The following is a 22,088-nucleotide window of genomic DNA, read 5'->3' on the forward strand; positions in this document are numbered from 1 at the left end:
ATGATCTCTGCGAAGATGGTGGCGGCTCACACGGCAGCGCACTCTTCTGCGGCCGCCGAGTGGATCGTGTGCCTCGACAAGAGGTGAGTTCGGGAGGCCCGGGACGTTTCAGTCATGTCCCGCTCCGGTAACCCCGCTCCTCCCTTCTCCTTCGCAAACCACTTCACTATGCAGGCAAATTATTATTATTATAGATATAATTTTATCTGGAGTTCCGTATCTTTTGAGAGAAGTGCTTGTGTTCCGCTGCTGTGTGTGAATGGGAATAATGTATTCTTCAATTATTGAGCTTGCACATCCAAAAGAAAGCGGAATTAAATCATGGTATAATGATAATGTAACGTGTCGGCGTCGGTGGTGGATGTGTTATAGCGCACTGCTGCCGGCAGCACTGGGGCTGCAGCTGCCCGTGAACGTTTCCCCGACCCGAGATCTCCTGGATAGGAGATGATTATAAGTAGGGATGAGGGATCCACCGGGCTAAAGCCGTGGCTGTGGGAGGTACAGCTCGCTGGCCAGCGCTGTGGACGCCGGACGCGCGATCCGCACCGAGGGAACGACGCTCACCTGGAGGAGCCGCGCAGACGCGCTTCTCTCCTTTGTTGCGGGGATACGGATCATTCAGAGCGGCGCTTGTTTTGTCACCTGCTGCTCCCCTTTACGTTCATCACTTCGTTTTCAGTTACACAGACAGCGCTTTTCACCCGTGTACACATGCTGATGCTCTGGAATCACTTGCTTCCTCTTTCATATTATTATAATAACCTGCAAAATATTTAGATGTACCAGTTAATAAAGGATGTAGGTTGTTGGCTTTGTTGCAGCAATGTACCTTAAGAAAAAAAGACACGAAGTCCCCACTGCATTAGGATGTCTAGTATTTGGTAGACCTGTCACTTGGCTGCTTTCTCTGTCATTTAGATGTTTATCCCATACATCAGTGTAGGGCCTCTAAGAATTGTTTGTTTATTTTTCCTGATTGTTGAGTGGGGGGCTTCAGCAGGTGTTGAGTGATGGGGCGGTAGGATGCAGCAGACTTAAGGCTTCAAGGCCATGTTCTTATTCACTAGCTTCATTACCTACTTCCCTTTGTTCTTTTCTTCCTGACTGAGAATAAAAAATGATTTTGAAGTAAAACGTCACGCTTAGCATTGCACTGCATGATGGGTGACATCCTCCTAGATGATTAATTAAAGAGCGATCGCTGAAGGATGTGCAGCCCCAGGCTGAACTCTGCGCAAGGGAGTCAGTCCCGCAGCCTGTTCGGTTACGCCCAACGTGCTCCGGCTTGTTCGAACCTCGGCGCGGCCGACTGATCTCTTCATAATGTATTAATGGCACATCGAGGGCGCTGACCTTTTCATGCCTGTGAAACATGTGCACCTGACTTGTAGCTGGAAACATCTCCCTTCAGATTAGTGGTGTTAGGTCTTCGCTACAGGTCCTGCTCAGGGTTTGGGTGGCTTTGCTTTTAAAGGAGCGATCTTTAGGTCCTTAAGGCATGGTGGCGTGGTCAGAGCACGTTTGCTGCACTGACTGCATTCAAAACCATCACAATGAGGGTGACTGTTTCAGTGATAAAAGAAAGTGTCATGGAACTCTCCTACTTCTGCTAGGGAATTGTTTCCAGTATATTCTCAAAACTATGGAAATAAGGTACTGAAAGAGTTATGAACAGTGTTATAAATACATGCTTTAAAAAAAACATATATTTCATGATAGAAACTAACCTTTTTTTCATTGAAATTCAGAATTGTTCCAGACAGCGCTTTTAAGAGTGCGGGGGGGGGTCCATCTGACAGACGTGCGGCAGAGAGTCATTAAGAACTCAGGGACCGGGGCACTTACATTTACCGCGGTAAACACTGGAGCTGTTGAACGGGACTGAGTCTCTATTTCCGTGGTTTCCTGTGCAAACAGTCCGGTGTTTAAACAGCTTGCAAAACCACAGCGATGGAGCCCGGCAACGAACCTGGTCGAAGCTGACAGTCTGCTAATTACCTGTAAAACAGGGAAACAGGGGTAATCATGGGGACAGGTCTTCCTCGGTCTTGCTTCGCTCTTGGTTTGTACACATGGAAATAGAGGAACTGCGTCAATCTCCTGCCTCAACGTCGTTTCCACCAGTCACCATATCACCTTTCTGCTGTGGCTATAGGTACAGAGAGGGCCGCCTGCCTGGCACCAGCGCGAACAGTTAAAACTCATTGTCCTTGTTCGCAGAATAATTGCGCCGCGTGGTGATGCCTTTATATTCTGTCCGAAAGGACCTGAAAGGTTACCGCCTGACAAGACGACATTATTGGATATTTATTTTCAATAATTTGGACAAAATCACCTTCTTTGGGCTTATTGGTGTTGCGTGATTAGAATGACAAATGTAAATATTGAGTAATGTAATGCTCATGTAATTATGATGCATTTAAATTTACTTTAAAATAATAATGATAATTTATGTTATACACCTTACGTTATGTTATGATTCACGTTCCTTATTAATACACGATATGTAGAAAATGCCAGGTGGAAGAGGGCTCAGTGGACTCTCTGCTGTACCTCAGTCCGTCCCTATCTGTGTCCCACATCTTCAGCCTGAGCACTTTGATAAACTTGACCTTTTTACATGTCCCCACGACGGCAGGAATGACCTACATTTGCCGCGCCTACTTTGTGTATTTGTCGGCAATCGACGCGCACACGTATGCAATAAATCTGCCAGAGGGCTTAGGATAAAAGCATCTGCTCATGAGGAGAAGGTTCACTTAAATGTACTCGCGGCCGCAGAGGTTCAGTAGATGTTCACCAGGGAGCGCGGTGGTGTAACGCGGGTGGTTTTCCTGCTGTGCAGCTCCACAGTGAAAACATTCGTTGTAGTCTAAGCTCTTTCCCTGCCCACACATCAAAGTTTTAGGCTTTGCAGTGTCCTTGTCTGGTGTCTGTTGTCCTCAGTCTGTGTGGTGGGTGGGTCATTAGGCTGTCTCCATGCAGAGCACAACCCCCTGCAGATATGACCATCTAGCAGCCAGGGCTGGAATATGTTCCTTCAACGTGGAAGCTTGGCGCCGGAGACCAGCCAGCCACGCAGTAACACGGAGTAACTCTGCCAAAGATCCTCCGTCATCTGTCACCGCTGACGAGCCGATTTCACACGCTTGGTGATAAAATCACGCGCTGGCAATCCTTCAGCACAAAGATGTGTGATTGTTCTCAAATAAAAGCATTGGAGACTGAGATTTATGTCTGCAGATGGATAAAAACAGGAGATCAAGTTGCTCTCTTCTCTTTAACCCTGACTACGCGTCAGAGAGAGAGTACATTACTCTGTTCAGATCAGCACATTCCCACGGTCTACAGTACATATAGGAGCTTACCTTGTACTGCAGTTTTTTTAATGTCTTTTATTGAGTATTTGCTGAATTATGACCCGAGTTTGCCTTCGGTATTGTGTCGATAGATATAAATTTTTTAATAACAGCTCCATTCCGCAGAACAACATTTGTCAGCATAAATGAATGTCTGCACTGTTAAAGGATTCATAAAGGAGCCATTAGTGTGTTAAAGCCCAAATAAACAGTAAGGTCCTCTAACATGATGTGAAGAGAGGGCCTGTTAAAGCAGTGGAGGTCTACCGGTACTGCAGGGAATCCTGGCTTGTGTGTGTAATGAGGGCATGGGTGTGTGTGTGAAGTGGTGGGTGGCAGGAGAGGGTTGTTGTTGGACCTCAGCCCTGGTCAGACGGAAGGTCTCCGTCTGGACACAGACGCGGTGCCTATATTTTGCTATATACATATTACCCACCCAAATACATGTGTTTTTCACACCCACCGACATACCTGTGTTCATAACTCTTTCAGTATGGGATTATACACCGATTTACATTTATTCATTTAGCTGATGGTTTTTTTCCAAAGTGACTTACAATTTTAAGGTATTCACAATTATTTACCCATTTGTATAGCTGGATGGAGTGGAGCGATTGTGACCGCCGAGTCCAAAGGCAGTAGGTCGAACCAGTATCCTACCAACATGCCAGGTGGTTTGTCATTAGAATCTTAATCAAAACTGCGAGCAACTGTATTAAAAAATTTTAATTGGTATTTCATAAGTTTATCCTTGTAAGTCAGCATAGACAGTTTTCATCTGAAATAATAATAATAAAAATATGTCTTGATGTCTTGGTAAATTGTCCATCACTTGCAGAGACCCTGATTTTCCTTATGAGACTGGTGCACTTCTGCTACTGGTACTGATGCTGTACTTTATTTGAGATACAGGAGGGTTTGGGTCATCAAGTCAGCCAGAGGCATAATAAAGAACTGACGGCGGTATTTGTCCTCGAACCCACTCAGGCCTTCAGAACGATCTGGAGAAGATGTGGACATCATACTTGCTCGTCTAAAGGACGTCAAGGCGTTTGAGAAGTTCCATCCAAACCTTCTTCAGCAAATCTGCCTGTGTGGATTCTACGAGTACCTGGATAAGGGGGTTACCTGTATGTCATGTGTTTTTTATTTATGCCATTTTCAGATGAATTTTCAGAGAACCTTATTTGTGCCCTGTCTTCTTGCCAGAACAGCAGATTATGGTTAGATTACAGAACACAGCAGTGAATCTGGATACACTTAAAAGTTGAATTTTGTGAGTCTTTGTTAGAGGGCTGGGAGCTCTCAGTGTGATGGTAACCGAACTGAGAGCGGAAAGCTTTTCCTCCTAATGCAGCCTGTTTGTTTTCTTCCAGTGTATCGTCAGGGAGACATTGGAACGAGCTGGTACGCGGTTCTTTCCGGTTCTCTCGATGTGAAGGTGTCCGAGACGGCAAACCATCAGGTAAACGCGCTCTCCTGATGCCACACGCACAAAGAATGGAATGCACGGACGATGACCAGGAATAATTCTAAATGCGTTCCGTTATTTATTATGCTGCTCCGACCGTTAGGTTTTTGCTGGAGGTGCGTTGCTTGAGATGTTTTATTCTTGCTTGTGTTATATAGAAATATATTCTATAATTTAGGGTAGATGCATTAGCTCCTGAACAGTTATTGGAGCCTTACAGGTAAAATCTGTCTGATAAAATTTATGACCATGAGAACTTACTCCGCTTTACCTCCATGCTCCATGCAAGAATAAATATTCTGTCTCGCCTATGCATGGCTGGCTTTATGAGAGTTCAGCTTTTTTTGCCCGTATCCGTTCTGTTCACCCTTGTCAAATAGTGTTAAAATTAATTGGCTTTACTCACTCTAGTCCTCATGCGCGAAATTAATAGCGGAGCTGCGGATTTGACCGGAAGCTCATTTCGGCCCCCGAGCTTCGGAGCGCACTCCACATTAGAGTGATTTGTGTCTCAAGTCCGTGGCCTCGGGGGCTTCAGAAGGGATCCGCTGCTGTTGTCACTTGTCCTGATTGGAGAGGACTCTTGTTGGATGTGTGTGAGTGCTGGGCGCGCAGCTGTTGCGTATCCCCAACCAGGGAGTGCTTTGTACGGTCGCCCTGTCAAGAGGTTCTCACAGGTGATTATCTGGGTGCCAATGAATGCGTTAATTAACCAAGCTCTCGGTTCGCACCCGGCAGCCGTAAGAGCGCTCGGAGATTATAGGCAACGTGAGCTGTTAAGATGTAGGCGTCTAGCAGAAGTGCGTTAATGAGTGTTGTGCGTCCACCTTTCTCACGTCAAATCACAGCCATGGTGTTTGTGGCCTTGCAGTTCAGGGTTACACACATGCTTCATGCGTGCTCTGGAAGTCCATACTGATACTCAGTGTCCTCACTGTGAAGATGCTACAAAACATCATCTGGAAACACAAGATGCTGTATAGTGTTGTTTGTACGGAGCTTCGGACTCGGAGCTTCTGCATATCTCTCCTCTCCGCTTTGGAGAAGACTAGAAAAACAGATGCTTTCACCGCTTCTCTGCAGCTTTAAGGGCAGGTCAGAGTTGTCACTTTCCATTTCTGTTGTGCTTGCGAAGGATGCCGTGACGATCTGCACGCTGGGGATTGGGACGGCGTTCGGCGAGTCCATCCTGGACAACACGCCTCGACATGCGACCATCGTCACCCGTGAGTGCAGCGAACTCCTCCGGGTCGAGCAGAGGGAGTTCAAGACCCTCTGGGAGGTAATGGAGTGCAGCAGTGGAATATTCAATTTGGACATTATTTCAAGGATTACTGTTCTAAATTAGTCACAGTTGGTTCAAAATGCTTTATTGAATGTTTGGTTTTTGATACATGTAAAGATCAGGCTTCGGGGGGGGAGTTTCCTATCAGTGAATGGGTAAATACGGAGATTTCTGAGATTGATTTTTCTGGAAGGTATCATGGCAGGTTAAAAACAATGACATTAATCATAATCATAATATCATAAAAAAGTATTGTTTCAGGAGGAGAGCTGAGCAACTACATTCTTTGGTCCACTGGAGGGGTGCTGGGATGTGTCCCTCCCAGTGTTCAAGCAAGCATAATGTGTACTCCCAGGATTGGTGTATAACTGCATTAATAATCAGTTGGTAATATTTTTCTGGTCCCCTCAATACCTCCTACTCCACTGTTTAGGTGAGATGTACACACATCTGTTTGCTCTCTGGATAACAGGCTGTATTTTACACATTGTGGCCACCAGGTGGCAGGCCAACGTGTGCTTTGGAGACATGGCCCTCTGTGACTGACAGTGACAGCTCTGATGTGACAGGAGGTGCTCTTCGTTAGGCGGTCTCCAAGACCGCAGTACAGACTGACATCACCCCTGGCACAGGAACGCGTGTGTATTTCCTGCCTTTTTCTGTACGTTTCACGAGTTTTTGCCACATCAACTCGGTAGCCGCTCAGTGGACTTGGTGGTTAATTTTGCAATTAAAATTTGAATTAGCTCTTGAACCGTGAAGGGGGGTATGGTGGCGGAGCAGGGTTGGCCAGGTCCTGCTTTCTGGTGGGCGTGGGGTTCGAGTCCCGCTTGGGGTGCCTTGCGATGGACTGGCGTCCCGTCCTGGGTGCGTCCCCTCCCCCTCCAGCCTTGCGCCCTGTGTTGCCGGGTTAGGCTCCGGCTCGCCGCGACCCTGCTTGGGACGAGTGCCTTCAGCCAGTGTTTGTGTGTCTTGAACCATCAACTGATCTGTATCAGATATAAAACAAACTCCAGTCCATCATTTCTACCCATGACCTACAATACTTTATGAGGACTTCCTGGCTGAGTCTCACTGTCATTTTCTTTCCGCACACGAGCGCTTCCTTGTTTTATGGTTCTCTTAAAGTGTCCTTCCCTCTGAATACGACTCGTTCGTGTTCTGAGCAACAGCATGAGTCATGTGACCAGAATTGCTCCTCAAATAGCCTGATTTCTGCTGCATTGACACGCGCGAGCGTTCATTCCGCCGGGGAGGTTTCGGGGAGACTTTCCGTGCGAGATGATGGTCACGGCCGCATGCTGGTGTCTCTGTGTCACATGTTAAGGCTCCAGTGCTGTGCGGTTCAGTGCTGTCGCCTGCTGTCACTCGCCATGCCGGCAGCTCTTATGCGGTGGCCGCTTTCACGTCAGCGTCCTACCAACCCCCCCCATCCGCTTCGCTTCCTCTCGTCCGGTCCATCCCTGTCCTCAGGCAGGAAAGAGCCCAGCGACTCGGGCGGTGACCGCCTGTCTGGGCGCTCCTGTTCTGGCAACTAGAGGAGACACAGTACCGGCTTCCTGAGGGAGAAGGCCTGTTTCCTGTGACAATGGGGGTGGGGGGCACCGGGTGGGTGTGGACCGAAAGGCACGTGGAATCCGCTCGATCCCCTTTCGCCGATGATGCGGGGTGACCGTCTCCTTGGCGGCAGCGCTGGCGGGCTCCTGCGTTTCACGCTGCGGTCCGCTGGCCCGGCTACAGGGCTAAAACCGGTCCCTGGGGCGGCAAGAGGATCTCCGCGAAACACAGACAAGTGAAGTTTGTCGTAACGACAGCTTCCGAGGAAAGGGAGACGGGGCCGAACGAACGCGACTGCCCGTTTACGCCGTGCTCTACCGTAGACGTATCCCTCGAGCGATTCTGATTTTTCAACATTTGCTTGTCCGATTGGTGCCATGAAGTCAGCGTGTGCTAAATCTTATGTGTGTTTCCCTAGAAAAAAGCAAAAGCGTTACTGTTGGCCAAGTTTCTGGCAAAATCCCCGGTGGCACTCGCTCTGTTCCAGTCCCCTAAGAACACTTAGATCAGCATCCGGTGCGGCAGTCGGAGCGCTTCCCAGAATGGGGGGGGACGAACCCGGCTTTTTGTGACTGAATGGACGTCGGGGGGAACAGCTGTCAGACTGTGTTATGATGCGCTGTGCATAATTGCCATCACTCAGCACGCTGGCCTGGTCTCCGGCAGGCATGCATGTTCCTATTTCCATAGGCGGATCACCTGCAGGTAGCACATCTCTGTCTTCCACAGGACGCACGGTATGTTAAAATTAAGAGCGGCAGCGGACTGACACCGCTGAACTGTACCTCGCAACCCGGGGCATGCTTCTCAAACCCCAGACCGCGAGGCACTGAGCCAATAACGAAGTCTGTCATAAACCACTAATCATCTGACAGTCGCAAACGGCGTTTGAATAAAACGCAATAATGAAATAAGGCAACAGCAACTGATTTGTTTCATAGGCGTTCTGCTTTTATTATTATTTATCCAATTAGGTCATGCTCTAACCACTACACTGCCTGCTAATGTAATACACAGTAATATTTTTCCATTATGTATTTGAAGTGCTTTGCATATTATGTGTACATCTGTATTATGAACTTCTGCTGTCACTATTGTCACACAGTCATCTCTTTATATTAGCAGTGCTGAGAGGGAAAAGGTTCTTCGAAGTCATCTGATTTGCTACGTTCCGTGATGAACGCTTATGAATTATGCACATATTATTTTTATTCTGCGAGGGCTACGAACCAAATTCATTGTCTTAGAAAAGGGACATTCGCAGTACGTTATAAGCGTTGTAATCTGCCCACCTCTGTATTTTTTGGGTGTATTGCTTTCATCTCCGGGACAATGGCTGGAGGCTATTTACGATGTTACGACTTACTGTAAACTCGTGCTCTAAAATTAAAAAGCTCAGGATAATGTACAGTACAGCTCGCTTTATGCGACCTTGAATTTTGATGAGTTTCTACATTATAAGTACAAATTGGGGCAATATTGCAGCCATGTCCATGGGGTTCACTTGAGTGTACAGATGGACAATACATTATTGATAGCAGAGGAGATATTGTGTCGTCAGTGCAAAAGTAATTATTTCTGTATTGTGGAAGCATCAGACTGTATAGGGAACATAAAAATCCATAACTGTATGGATGTAATCTAACGGTAACCACTATTATTTGTTTACTGTGGTTGCTCTGGCGAAGCTTTTCATCCAGAGCGACTTACAATGCTTGCATTCACTTATTGATTTTTTTTTTACACTTTATTCATTTATGAAGGAGGGTATTTATGGAAGCACCTCAGGGGAACAACAGCAGAGCCCTTCCTGGGTCCTGATCTGACAAATCTTTGTTAATAAATCTACATCCTTAACCCTTAGTGGACACTTTGAGTGGTCCGGGAGCACCCGATTTCCTGCGAATGCCGGGTCTGTCCCTATTATTCCGGCCCGTCTCTGTGCCCTGGCGTGGGGGAAGAAGCAGCACCAGGAGTTGTCGGAGCAACACTCTCCCACACACTCGGTCCTTCCCTAAGGAGAGCCTCTGGCTGAACCGTGCCTCTCGGAACGCGGCCATCCCGACTGAACTGAGCTGCTCCAGGTTTTATACTTTATTCATGGACCCTGGTATTACTTATTCAAACACATGCGCTGCAGTGTGTGTCTGGTTTTATTTGCCGCAATATGGATTCGCTCGGCTTTCAGCTCACTTGTATTTAAAAACGTGTGTAAAACCCATTCGGGCCGTATAGAGCGCAGTGTTTAATATTGCATTTGTTCTGTGCTTAACAGAATCGTGATTTGGTGTTTATTCCCTGGAGGGTTTGGGTTTCTCTTAGAGCTCCCAGTGCGTGTAATTTCTAACACTCTTGTGGTGAAGGGAAGGTGAATGGTGGTGCAGAACGCACAACTTCTGCAGCGCGGGACTCGCTAAGGCATGATGGAAGCGGTGCTGCCCAATTCCACTGACCTGAGCTACACCACCAGTGTAAATCGCTGGCCGCAGCATCCTTCTCTGGAGACAAACAAGATCGTGCTACCGGGCCAAAGTACTGTGATCTTCTTGGTGAGACGCTGGTTCAAAAAACAAACCGAGTCTGCAAAAGCACATAACGGGAACAGCGGTTGAAGACCCGAAGGAGCTGATCAAGTCGTTAACTGCTCAGTCGCAACCATCCTCCGGAGGTTTTCTTCATGTGCCGAACATACAGGCAGGATGTTGCTGCTGTCGTCAGTTTGGGCTCACCGATAGCTGACGGTTACAGAAGTCGCGCCGCTTGGGCACGATCACGTCTGGCAGGAATGACATCTGGTGGGGTTGGAGGGCGCTGTGGGCACCGCTGATTAACAGGAAATGGTGCAAACTTAACATGACCCTCGTGGGAAGTGGCCAAGGCGTGCCTTGCGTTTTACCACAGTCGAATTCCCAAGCCCTAAATTACCCCTTTCCAACTGCATGGAGTAAAGTGTGTAACTTCACATCCATTATTACACTGCTACTGTATGTTCACTCCTTACTCTTCCTAACTTAACTCTAACTGGATGGAAATATTACATTTTCCAATGTAACTTCGGTGACATTTATGAATAATACTTAGTGGCAGTACCAAGGAGTTTTTTTCCTTTTTTTTTTTTAAAATTTGCTTCTTCTATGCTTATTTCAACCATCGCCAGAATATCTTCATCATTCCCCTGGCTGCCTGGAAAGTTGCTTATATGGTAATATAAAACTTATGTGTTCTTCAATTGCTTTAGCTGTCCCCGCGGCACCATTTAAATCTCTTTGTAGCCTCGGTCCCCTTGTCCCCCTTCGCTTCTTCTTGGCAGAGCACTTCATCAGATGGAAGGATAGGAAATCAAAGGGACACATTACATCGTCACCAAGGTTACACACACAGGCGTACGCACGCTTCAACAGTGCGCATACATACACTTAAAAGAAAGTGGCAGCTCAGTTGCAAGTAGTGCTCGCAAATACCAGGTGTCTGGTGAAGAAGATTTGGTTAATGAAAAAAACTAAGAGGAATACAGTTATTGTGCTGTTCTCAGAATATAGAGAAACACACACATTTTCTGAACCGCTTGCCCCATACGGGGTCGCGGGGAGCCGGAGCCTAACCCGGCAACACAGGGCGTAAGGCCGGAGGGGACACACTCAGGACGGGATGCCAGTCTGTTGCAAGGCACCCCAAGGGGGACTCGAACCCCAGACCCACTAGAGAGCAGGACCTGGTCCAACCCACTGCACCACCACACCCCTCCATAGAGAAACACATTTTCTAATTTGTTTTCAGCAAAATGTTCAGCGTTTCCTCATATAAACACAGACTGGAACTGCCGCTGTGATGGTTTTAAGGTCTTGCAGGTCGCAAGTGTTTGTGCTACAGTAGTAAAGAGAGCCCAGCCCACATTTGGCACAAAGATGACATGGTTCTTTACCTGGGACCATTTCTCCTCCTTGTAACTATCTGTGCTCTTACAGTAGTGCACTGTGCAAACATTGAATACAATCTCCGTTATATTTTACATCAGAGAATTTATTATTGGCTAAAAGTCTCACGAAGCGTAGGCTACTGTTTGAGGCTGGGGAATAAGGATATTTATGGTCCTCTGGTAGTTACCAGATCAGTTTTAAGAAAACACAATGAATACTATGGTTGTAATACAACACAGCATTCTTTTCATCCTCCTGCTTCTCCTTTTCCGCATCAAACGCAGAGTGAGCTCAGTAGAAGCTACAGTAAAGCGTACCGTGCCGTGATTCTCGTCTACAGTCTTCTGTGTGGTGGCCACTCGATCACTGCATGCTAAACGAACATTGAAGTGTTCGCACCCTCAAGTGCGCAGATGGGTCAGTGTGTCATGCAGGGTTACTTGTCTTTCGTAGCCAGGGCACGGGCCAATCTGAAGGTACAACTGCGAGAGGCTGCCGCAATTTTGCTCAATTTGACGTTTTAGTTTGCGGTGTGCTTTTTTTCCTGACGACTTCTTCTTCTATTTGGCCATTTGTATTCTGTTAAAAGAAGCTGCCAGCTCAGCTCAGTTACAATTTGGAAACACGTTGTGTAAAGAAGCTTGGCATTAGTGGAATTTCTTAAATAGGGAGTCTGGTTTACAGAGTGTGATGCAAAATGTTTTCCAAAATATATCTGCTATGTCTGACACTGTTTTCAGGTGTCCAGTTATACTCAAGACCAGTTGTGACCAGCATGAGAGTGTCAGCAGCGCGCAGTGCGGTGAGGAATCCACAGCATGAATGTCTAGCAGTGCGGGGCACTCGATTTATCACATTCCACCATGAACCAGGGTACGTTACACGAGTAGCTACATATAGGTGCTCCATTGTTAAACATTTAATAATTCATTTTGGATATCGCAATGATTGCAGTAAGCTCTGAGAAAGCTGCTCTATGTTTATCAGGTGACAGCTGGTAGTATAGTGGTTAGAACAGCTGCTTTTGGACCCCAAGGTTGCAAGTTCAAGCCTCACCTCTGGCTGTAGTACCTTTGAGCAAGGTACTTACCCTGAGTTGTTCCAGTAAAAAAAAAAAATTACCCAGCTGAATGAATGGGTAAATAATTGTAAGTTGCTTTGGAGAAAAGTGTCAGCTAAATTAATAAATGTAAATCTGATGCTTTTCTTTAAAGTGATTTACAGTGTTCAGTTAATTTACGATTATTTATCCATTTATACACACACACACTGTCTGAAACCACTTGTCCCATGTGGGGCCGCGGTGAGCCGGAGCCTAAAACAGGTGCACAGGGTGCAAGGCTGGAGGGGGAGGGGACACACCCAGGACAGGACATCAGTCCAGTGGGCTATTTTTTTACTGAAGCAATTTAGGGTAAGTATTTTGCTCAAGGTTGCTGTAATTTGAGGTGAGAATCAAACCTGCCAACTTTGGGTCCAGCGACAGTAGCTTTAACCAGTAGGCTGCTAGTTCTTATTCTGTGTGGAGGAAAATACCGTTGCATGATTGGTATAAACCATGGAAGAATAACACAATAAACATGAAGTACGGCAGGAAAGTGCTTTGCTGGGTCAAGTGGACTCCTGTTGAATTAGGCCAACTTCTGCTTGGCCGTGTAGGGTTTAGTACTGGCCCCCTCCCGCTGTACGGGGCCCCGCTATGCGAGGTTTTTCACATGTACGCAGCCCTTCAACAGCAGCGTAAAACACTTCGTCGGCACAGGTACAGAAATGCGTTTAATTTCCGATAGGAAGTTACAGTAACAAAAAAGTTTGCCGCCAAATCCAAGGAATGAAACATTAAAAAGTACGTGTGCGGTTCTTGTCGGCAAAATTTTCCTCGTTATACGTCGTTATGCACCATTCAGGGGTATTTTTTTTTTGCTATGCATGTAATTTCAAAGTAATACAATTTTGAATACAGTAGTATGTAATGTATTATATTAGTTCTTATAATACATAAATTATTACTGCGGGGCTTAACAACGAATATAATTCTTACTTTAGTTCTTTGTGTATACATGATGATGACTGAAGCACGGACGGATTTCGTGATGTGACAGATTCAGAAAGAAAGAGGCTGGCCGCCCTCAACTTGCACGTCATCTGCGGATTCCATGTAAATACAACTTAATCATTTTAATTATTGATGTCTCTTCTTTCTCCTGTCGGTGCCTTTCGGAGCCCCTGGAGGGGGAAGGGGAAGTGGCGGTGGGGAGGGGGGGGGGGTGTCGGTCTCGCTGCAGTCGCGCGGCTCACGGTGCGCAGACGGTGCGCTCTGCGGAGTGCGGGCTCCCAGACATCACCTAGCAACGGTGGGCTCGCGCCTTTCCGCTCACCTTAAGCGCGCGCTTCCCGAAGAGGAAGACAGGCAAGGACCGCGGTTTCCGCGGGGGTGGGTGGGTCGGAGGGAGCGGGGGGGGTTGTAGGGGCTCGGGGTCCGGCTCTGTGACACCCGGACCGCGGAGAGAGAGGACCCGTGTTGACGCGCGTGCACGTTGCGCGAGGGAAGCGGACCTTCCTAAAAAAAACATTAGTTCTCCTGCGTAAGTTTTACTCTGTCAAGTTTAGCAATCGGATAGTGCGTCTCAGGATAATATTTTCTAAAATTTCTCCTAAAAATACTCTCTTACGACGAGCGTGTTCCCGGGGTGTTTACGTTTCTTTCACGAGATCACGAGTGGACAGAGTGACCGAGTGAGTGAGATTTACTCAATTTTACTGCTGCGATTCAGCGTGCAGATGCGCAGAAAGATGCGAGGCTGCCGCTGCGCGGGGCACGGATCCACCGGGGAATTACTGCCATCTGTGATTATTTACCATGCTGTGATCCTCGGCTCGGGGAGTTATGAATTTTTCCGGTCGTCGCATTGGGAATCATGGGTTTGTTCCACTGGGAAATGATGGACGGAATTCACTCCTGCTGACAAAGTATACCTTTTAACTTCAAATAAAATGGGATTTGGAGGAAATGCCAGTAGTATCATTATTATGAATATGTCTCTGTCTACTACAGTGTGATGTATCCGTTTTGTTTTTTCTTGAACAAATATCAGTAATAAATATCAGTAAAATGATCCGGATTTCAGTACTTTTGACAATACAGGCTAACGATATGCAATTGAATTATTGATATTTGTTGTATTAAGGTTTTTTATGACCATTCAGCTGAGAGCATAGTGATTAGTTAGAGCTGCTGTCTTTGGATGTGAAGGTTGCTTGTTTGCATCTCACCTGCTCTGCTGTAGTACCCTTGAGTGAGGTACTTATCCTAAATTGCTCTTTTGCTATGTGAACCAGCTTTATAATATCCATAGTAATTCATTTAGCTGCCACTTTTCTCCAAAGTGGCTTACGATGAAAAACTGCTTGCCATTTTTTTTACCCATTTATACAGCTGGGTCATTTTACAGTTTACTGGGTCATTACGGTGGCACAGCTGTCTCACAGCCCCTGGGTGGTACGAGAGAATGTGGGTTCAATCCCCGCTCAGTCTGTGTGGAGTTTGCATGTTCTCCCCATGTCTGTGTGGGTTTCCTCCCACAGTCCAAAGACATGCTGTTCTGGTTCCCCCGTAGTGTGTGAGTGTCATGGAGTGAGTGTGTTTCACTGATGCACGGATGAGTAACCCCTTGTAAGTAGTGTATCTAGCAATGTAGTCACCTTGGTGAATAAGGTGTGTGGGCTAGTAACACTACATAGTATCTGTTGTAAGTCACTTTGGATGAAAGTGTCTGCTGAGTGAATAAATGTAAATGTACTAGAGCCAGGGGGGATTTGAACCTGTCACTGTTAGGTCCAAAGGCAGCAACTCTAGATGCTCTGCTACCAGCACTAGGTGAGTAGCTATTGACAGCTTAGCATTATAAGTTGTTTTGGAGAAAAGAGTCAGCCAACTGAGCAAATGTAGATTGTTAACCAGTATCATTAACAGAGAGTACAGATATACAGTAGAAGTGTGTGGGATAATGTGTCCTGTAGGTATGATTGCTGTACAGCATGTTTTCTAAATAGGTAGCAGCTACACATTGTGAATTGATGTTGCAAACTAATACAGTAGCTGACAGTCTCTTATTTCAGGCTTTTTTCATTTTCTCATCCAAGTTTCAGTGAGGTGATCTACATTAATTACATACGTGTTAGAATATGTTGGTTATTACCAGTCTGTGCAGTGGATGGTTGCATTCATTTTTGTACGCATAGCAAATGATCTTGTAGAATAGCAGCGTTAGTAGTGATTCATGTCGTATGTGGTTTGACAGTACCCTACAATGGTCTGGTGTCCCCTCCAGGGTGTACCCTAACTGGCCTGCCCCTTGTGGTTAATGAAAGTGATTGAATGAGTGACATGATTTGATGGACTGTATTGGATGCTGGGTTTCATCCGGATGGGATGTACTTAACTTTCAATCTCAGGCAACACACTTTTTCTGCTTGATTTCAAAGGAGGTTGTTTTCTTCTTTCCTTTGTCTTCCTTCAATTCTTCCATTAAGTGAAAAGAAATTAATTTGAACGGTTATCTATAATCTTAACCCCCCCAGGCCTGCTGCCATGATGGCATTATAGACAAAAGGCCTTTCTATCCCTGTGCAACGTCATAATGCAGACTTAATTATTTATTTGAACAAAAACATCATAGTTGTTAAGCTCATGTGCTGCTGAATCATTCTTTTTCTCCGTCAGGGACTTGGGAATTTCGTAAACAGGCGTCATTAGGCGCCGTATTCCTGCAAGAGCTGAAACTCCAGCTCTTTGGTGCTTTTCTTTGCATCTTGTGTTTTTCACAAGAGTGGCGTAAACAAGTGTGGCTGATGCTGGCAGGCCTGTTCCACCCACGTGGCTCCATGCACTCGATGACAAGCAGCCACACCCAACCCGGTGCTCTATTACAGGCGACTCTAAAAGCTTGGCGTTATGGTGTGTTTGAAATCATCCCTTCAACATTTCATAATTCAGTTCGAAGTTAGATCTAGAAGGTAAGGGAGGTTTGCAAAGTGAGGAACTTTGTCTTTATCCCAGTCTTTGCTTCTAGGAATGTTAAATATGGAAGCTGGGGGTTCTTCAGTCATATGAAAATCCACAAAAGGCCATTATACAGTAATTATAGTAACGGCAGCATGTTTCTGACAATGGAGTGCAGTGTACGTGAACGTGGACATCTATTTTTGTTGTCTTAGACCAGTCATTGTACTCTAAATTAGGAGCGCCAGACCACTGCAGGGTCATTACTGCTTCCAGGCAGTTGTTCCTTCCCTGGAACTGACAGGGCTGCCTAATAAAACAAGGAAAATAGGCTATAGCTCAGTGACTCGAATCCTTAGGGTGAGATCCGGGACCGAGCGAAGAGGCCCGTGTTCACAGAGCGGTCGGTGGGGTGCTGTGTTAATTTAGTGTGCCGGCTACCAGCCTTCCACTTCCTTTAGCAGGAAGATGCCTCGTGTTTATATGGTTACATCCCACTGGCATAAAGACTTCTGAAATACTCAGAAGACCATTTGATGTCTGTGTGCCATTTTAAGGAATGTTTTACAAAGCAATGCGTATTTCTCCAAGTCTTGCTTCATCTAGCTCTTTGTTCCAGAGAACAGTTGTGATTCTGTCCAAATGTGCGGTATTATTGACAACTTTACAAAAACAGTGTTTTTTATGTCGAGATTCCTTTTACTTTTCAAGCAAAATATCTGCTTTTTGTTGTTGTGTGCCTTTCTGAACTTCTTATTGCTGTTTGACAGACACAAAAACACACTGTTCAATAACTGGGGACGGTCACTGGGATTCAGGTGATCTTGAATTACAAACATGTATACAGCAGTGAATGTTTTAAAAAAAAAAAAGAAAAAAAAAAATCAGGTATCCTTTGCAACGTTTCTCTGCTTTCTGACTCGCTGCCTGAAACGTCCTCTGTTTTGCCTTACAATATGGTAGCCGTCGGCACAGGGTCCCAGAAAAGATGTTTCTCTAAGAGGTCTTTTCAGAGCTTTGGAGTGGAATGAGCTCCAGCCACAGATGTGCTCATGTCCTTAATTTAAATGTCCTCTTGAATGGTGAAAAAGCCAATGTGTTATTTTCATTTTCATCAGTGTAATGACAACCACAGCATGCAATCTCCAAACCACCAGCTGTAAACCACTGTTAACCTTTTTCCCTCTCTAACTATCAGAGTGCGATTTTAATTATAACAAAGCAATAGAATGCAATTTCAGTAAAATGTCATTTTTTTCAGGCTGAGAAACAGACTTTGGGATCATATGCTGCCATTTGGTTTCTAGCAGCTTATGTTTTATTGAAGAAATACACTTACTGTGAAGATGCCTGCTGCATACTCTCTGTCAGTTACACACACGTTTGTGTTTGTTTCTGCAGAAGTACCGTCAGTGCATGGCTGGACTCCTAGCCCCACCATATGGAGTTATGGAAAGTGGGCTCAACAGTGACAGTAAGTGCTGAGTGGCCCGTAGATCCCCATATCGGCTCCATGGAAAACCGTACTGCTCATGAAATCTGCATAAATAAAATAACATTAACAGATCTGATCAAATATTTTTGTATTACAGATTAAAAGACGTGTGGAAAAAAAGAGAAAGAGCCATAAAGTACTATCCTCATTTACAGTAATGCAAGTGGTACAGTTTGAAGCTTCACTTTGTAAATACTGTAGAAAGGTATACACTACTATATATTGCAGTGGTATTTCAGGTCATCTGTGTTTTGCTTTTTCGGGAGATATGGCAGTAACTGCATGTCAGGGAAGGGCACAGAAGTTCCTTTCTACAGATCTGGATGAAACATCTAAAAGTGATAAAATCAAGGCATTTCAATTTCAAAAGAATTGCTTAAGTTTAAATAGATATTATCATATGCCGAGTTGTACGAGCATAAATCTTGTGTTTATTTTAAGAGATTTATTTTGCTTTTTGAAGGGTATGTCTCTGATGACAGGATAGGTAGGAAAAATAAGTAAAAAGGCACAAAAAAGATGTGGGAATCTGCCAGTCTCTTGTTCATGTGTCCTCCTGCTCATCGGAGCTCTGCCACAGGGGCCTTGGACTGGCGTACAAACATGGCAGCATTAATTCTGTACCTGCTCAAGCACTAAAATGTCTGCGACTAAATTACCTGTTGTATGGGCTCTCTTTTATGCGACTTTGGTAAAAATCTATGCCAAAATCTTTCATATTTGTGGCTTAGAGGGTGGGATTTCTAAGCAAAAAAACGTAATATTCTGCATATTTTTCACAATACCCTATTAATGCATTTAATGTAAATGTTTTTTTTTTTTGTCTCAGGAATGCCAGATAAAGAGAATATGAATAAGAGTGTTATAGGGTCATTGCCTAACAGTGTGAAGAAGGTAAGAAGTTCTCTTTTCAATGTACTCACATTGTTTCACAGAAGCTATTTATCAGTCCGTAGTATAACTGAAATTTAACATAATGCTGACGTTGCGTTTCAAAGAACTGCTCCCCTTACCATGACAAGAGCCAGCGTTGTACTGACTCTAAACTGCATGTTGTATCTTCCTTGGACATCCAACTTGCCTGTGCCTCCTCAACTCAGGATGTCCTGAACGTCAGAGTGAAGACCGAGAAAACTGTCGATGCTCTGTTTACGTGCGGACCGGTGTGTCAGCGTCTTTTTTAAGCGCACGTTTCCTTGCACAGAAAGTGTAAGAACGTAGTGTTTGTTTAGCATCTACCTAAATATACAAGAGGCACCAGTGGCCATTCCGTTTCCCGTTTGGCGTATGTTTTTACAAGATCCTTTCCCACCTTGTCCTGTTGTCATTTCCTAAGATTTGTACAGATAAAAAGATGTTTTTTGGTCTTTCACTGAGCCCTGTTCATTACTTTGGGAGACAGTAATGTGGCCTGCACAAAGCAAGACAAATCGTTATTTACAAACACGGACAGGAGACACCGTAACCAGGTTACTGTTTTGGGGATCTTAAGGACAGTATTTGTGCAAATTTTGTTGCTATGTTTTCAACACTTGGGTGTCTTCAAAATGATACAGGAATGAACAGAAAAATCAGTTCAGAAGGTATTATTTTCAGAAAGTGTTTTTTCTTAAATGTCTTCAGTACTAAACATCTCAAGAAAAATATGTATAAAAAAAAAAAAATCAGTGTGCATGTTTTTTATTTCATTGTGACTTCAGTTGTGACTGGTCAAACATATTTGTTTTTCATATACAATAGCTTTTTATAATATATGTTGTGCATTATTTTTTTTATTTATTTATTTTTTTACAAGATCATGATTTGGTATGAATGCGTATTATCTCTATTGTATGCTGAAAGAAAAAAAAATCACATTTAACCCTTACTGTGCACTTTTTATTTAAATCACTTGTCCTTCATATGCAAAACGACACATAAGACATCTATGAAAAGAGAAATATACTAAGAGCTGTCATCTCGGATCATTAAGTGTCACTTACAGGACATATTAGGCAACCCTTGGCTTCTTTATTGGTATTTAAGTGTGCATTTCTAACCATTAGGCTCCAGAATGGGATGGGGTGGATAATGTTCAATTATTAACAGAGTAGATAAGTATGCATTATTGATTAGCCTTTGCTGATAATGGATGTGAAAAACAAACCCTGCCGAACATCAGAAGCAAAGCGATTGCTCGCATTAGTGTCAGGTAGAGAGGACAGCAGCATTATTATATAAGACATCTGCTGGACATTGTACTGTGTGCTGTTTTGTCATTCGTTGAGAGTCGCCGGGATTCCAGTTTTTTTATTCATTCAATTATTCTGTGAAATACAGCACCGGCCCCCAGTGTATTTACAGCTCTGTGTAAATAAGCCGACAGCCTCAGCACCGAGGTGGAAGCCTGGATTTGTTTGATTAGGAAAATAATGAGTTGAACTGAGTTTTTTAAGTGTTTAGGACAGTATCCAGCACGGTGAGTGATCTGCCAGGAACAGGACCGGAGACCCCGATACAAAGCAATAGTTTTAGTTTCTGATCCTGTGGACTTAGTATGCGTTTGTTCAGGCTCACAGAGCACCCTCCCAGAACCAGATCTGGGAACCACCGCCAGGCCATGTTGGCCTCAAGTTAATATAAACCAAAAGGTTAAGCAAACCTCTGTCTCCTTTACCCAGTGTTCTTTGCAGATTTAATGTAGCATTCATAAGGAGTTAAGTTATGAAGATAAAATTACACAACTATATTCAGTTTCGGGGGTGCGGTGGCGCAGTGGGTTGGACCGCAGTCCTGCTCTTCGGTGGGTCTGGGGTTCAAGTCCCGCTTGGGGTGCCTTGCGGCGGACTGGCGTCCCGTCCTGGGTGTGTCCCCTTCCCCCTCCGGCCTTACGCCCTGTGTTGCCGGGTAGGCTCCGGTTCCCCGTGACCCCGTAAGGGACAAGCGGTTCTGAAAATGTGTGTGTGTGTGTGTGTATTCAGTTTCTTTAGGAGAAATTGATGTGCATTACAAAATTAATGAGAATATCAGTTTGAATCACATGACAGCTCTGCTCACGTAATTATGTGTTGATGTGATAGTTGCTCATTTTTGCTGCTTCGTTATTATTTCTTATTTTGCAAATACCTTTATCCAAGGTGATTTACAGCGATAGGTTTATATAAGTTAAAGCAGTGCTTACAAGGTTTAAAGGTAACCAGCTGATGACAGTCTAGGATAAAACAGTGTTGCAACCGGCACAAACAGTGTAGTGCAAAAATAAACAAATATTTTACCAATCAATACACATTTGGAGTAGTACTCATTACAGAGTGACACAGCACATACTTAGTGTTAGTAGCCGTTAGTAGCCACGTAGTTAGTAGCCGTTCCTACTTTTCAAGTTGGTCTTTGCAGCTCAACGTTGAAAGGAAAGAGAACTCTGCTCATGACACCCTTAGCTTTGGTCTTTGTTCATGTCATTTTTTTTTTCCCCATTCATGACTTTCTGTTTGCTTTTTTCCGTTTTTCTTTGGCATTTTATTTTTCAGACACCCGTCACTGACAGCCAACCCAAACCTCGCCCTAAATCCATTATTCAGGTATAAAGAGCTTCCCAGCCTGTGGAGGCTGGGGTCCTCACCTCTGTCTGTCAGAAAGGAAGTGCTTCCTGCTGTAGAGGCCCGCTGGCGCCGTTCGGCACTCATGTCCTCCTCCAACCCCTCGGGGTCTCTACCGCAGGTTCCCTCAGAAAAGGTCATGAGGGCGGGAAAGGTGCTACGTCACGCGATCCTCTCCAAGGCGCCGCACATGATCCGAGACAGGAAGTTTCACCTCAAGACGTACAGGTGGGTATGTGCTTTGTGCCGAACCACACGGACGACGCGAAAAGATGAATTTCATGGAGCGTGTGGATTTACTCGTTCTTGGGCGTGGCGATGGGAAAAGATCCTTTTTAAATCCCCATGAAGCCAAAAAGAGGGCAGAGCTGTCACGTTGAGATGTGATAATTTACCATAGAGTAGGATGCATGTCATGGAA

At 45.0% G+C, this 22,088-nt stretch overlaps 1 protein-coding gene across 1 annotated transcript in view; it reads left to right on the forward strand.

Annotated features, from left to right (window-relative positions):
* The window catches only part of rapgef4a (Rap guanine nucleotide exchange factor 4a), a 36,665-nt gene continuing 14,577 nt past the window's right edge, over nucleotides 1-22,088 (forward strand). The window contains exons 1-7 of the mRNA XM_018729677.2: nucleotides 1-83; nucleotides 4,350-4,492; nucleotides 4,739-4,827; nucleotides 5,969-6,115; nucleotides 17,996-18,068; nucleotides 18,919-18,972; nucleotides 21,727-21,895. Coding sequence (XP_018585193.1) covers nucleotides 1-83; nucleotides 4,350-4,492; nucleotides 4,739-4,827; nucleotides 5,969-6,115; nucleotides 17,996-18,068; nucleotides 18,919-18,972; nucleotides 21,727-21,895 — 758 coding nt within the window. The remainder of the gene's footprint in view (nucleotides 84-4,349; nucleotides 4,493-4,738; nucleotides 4,828-5,968; nucleotides 6,116-17,995; nucleotides 18,069-18,918; nucleotides 18,973-21,726; nucleotides 21,896-22,088) is intronic.

Source organism: Scleropages formosus, chromosome 12 (assembly GCF_900964775.1).
Source record: "Scleropages formosus chromosome 12, fSclFor1.1, whole genome shotgun sequence".
In the NCBI taxonomy this organism is placed as follows: domain Eukaryota; kingdom Metazoa; phylum Chordata; class Actinopteri; order Osteoglossiformes; family Osteoglossidae; genus Scleropages; species Scleropages formosus.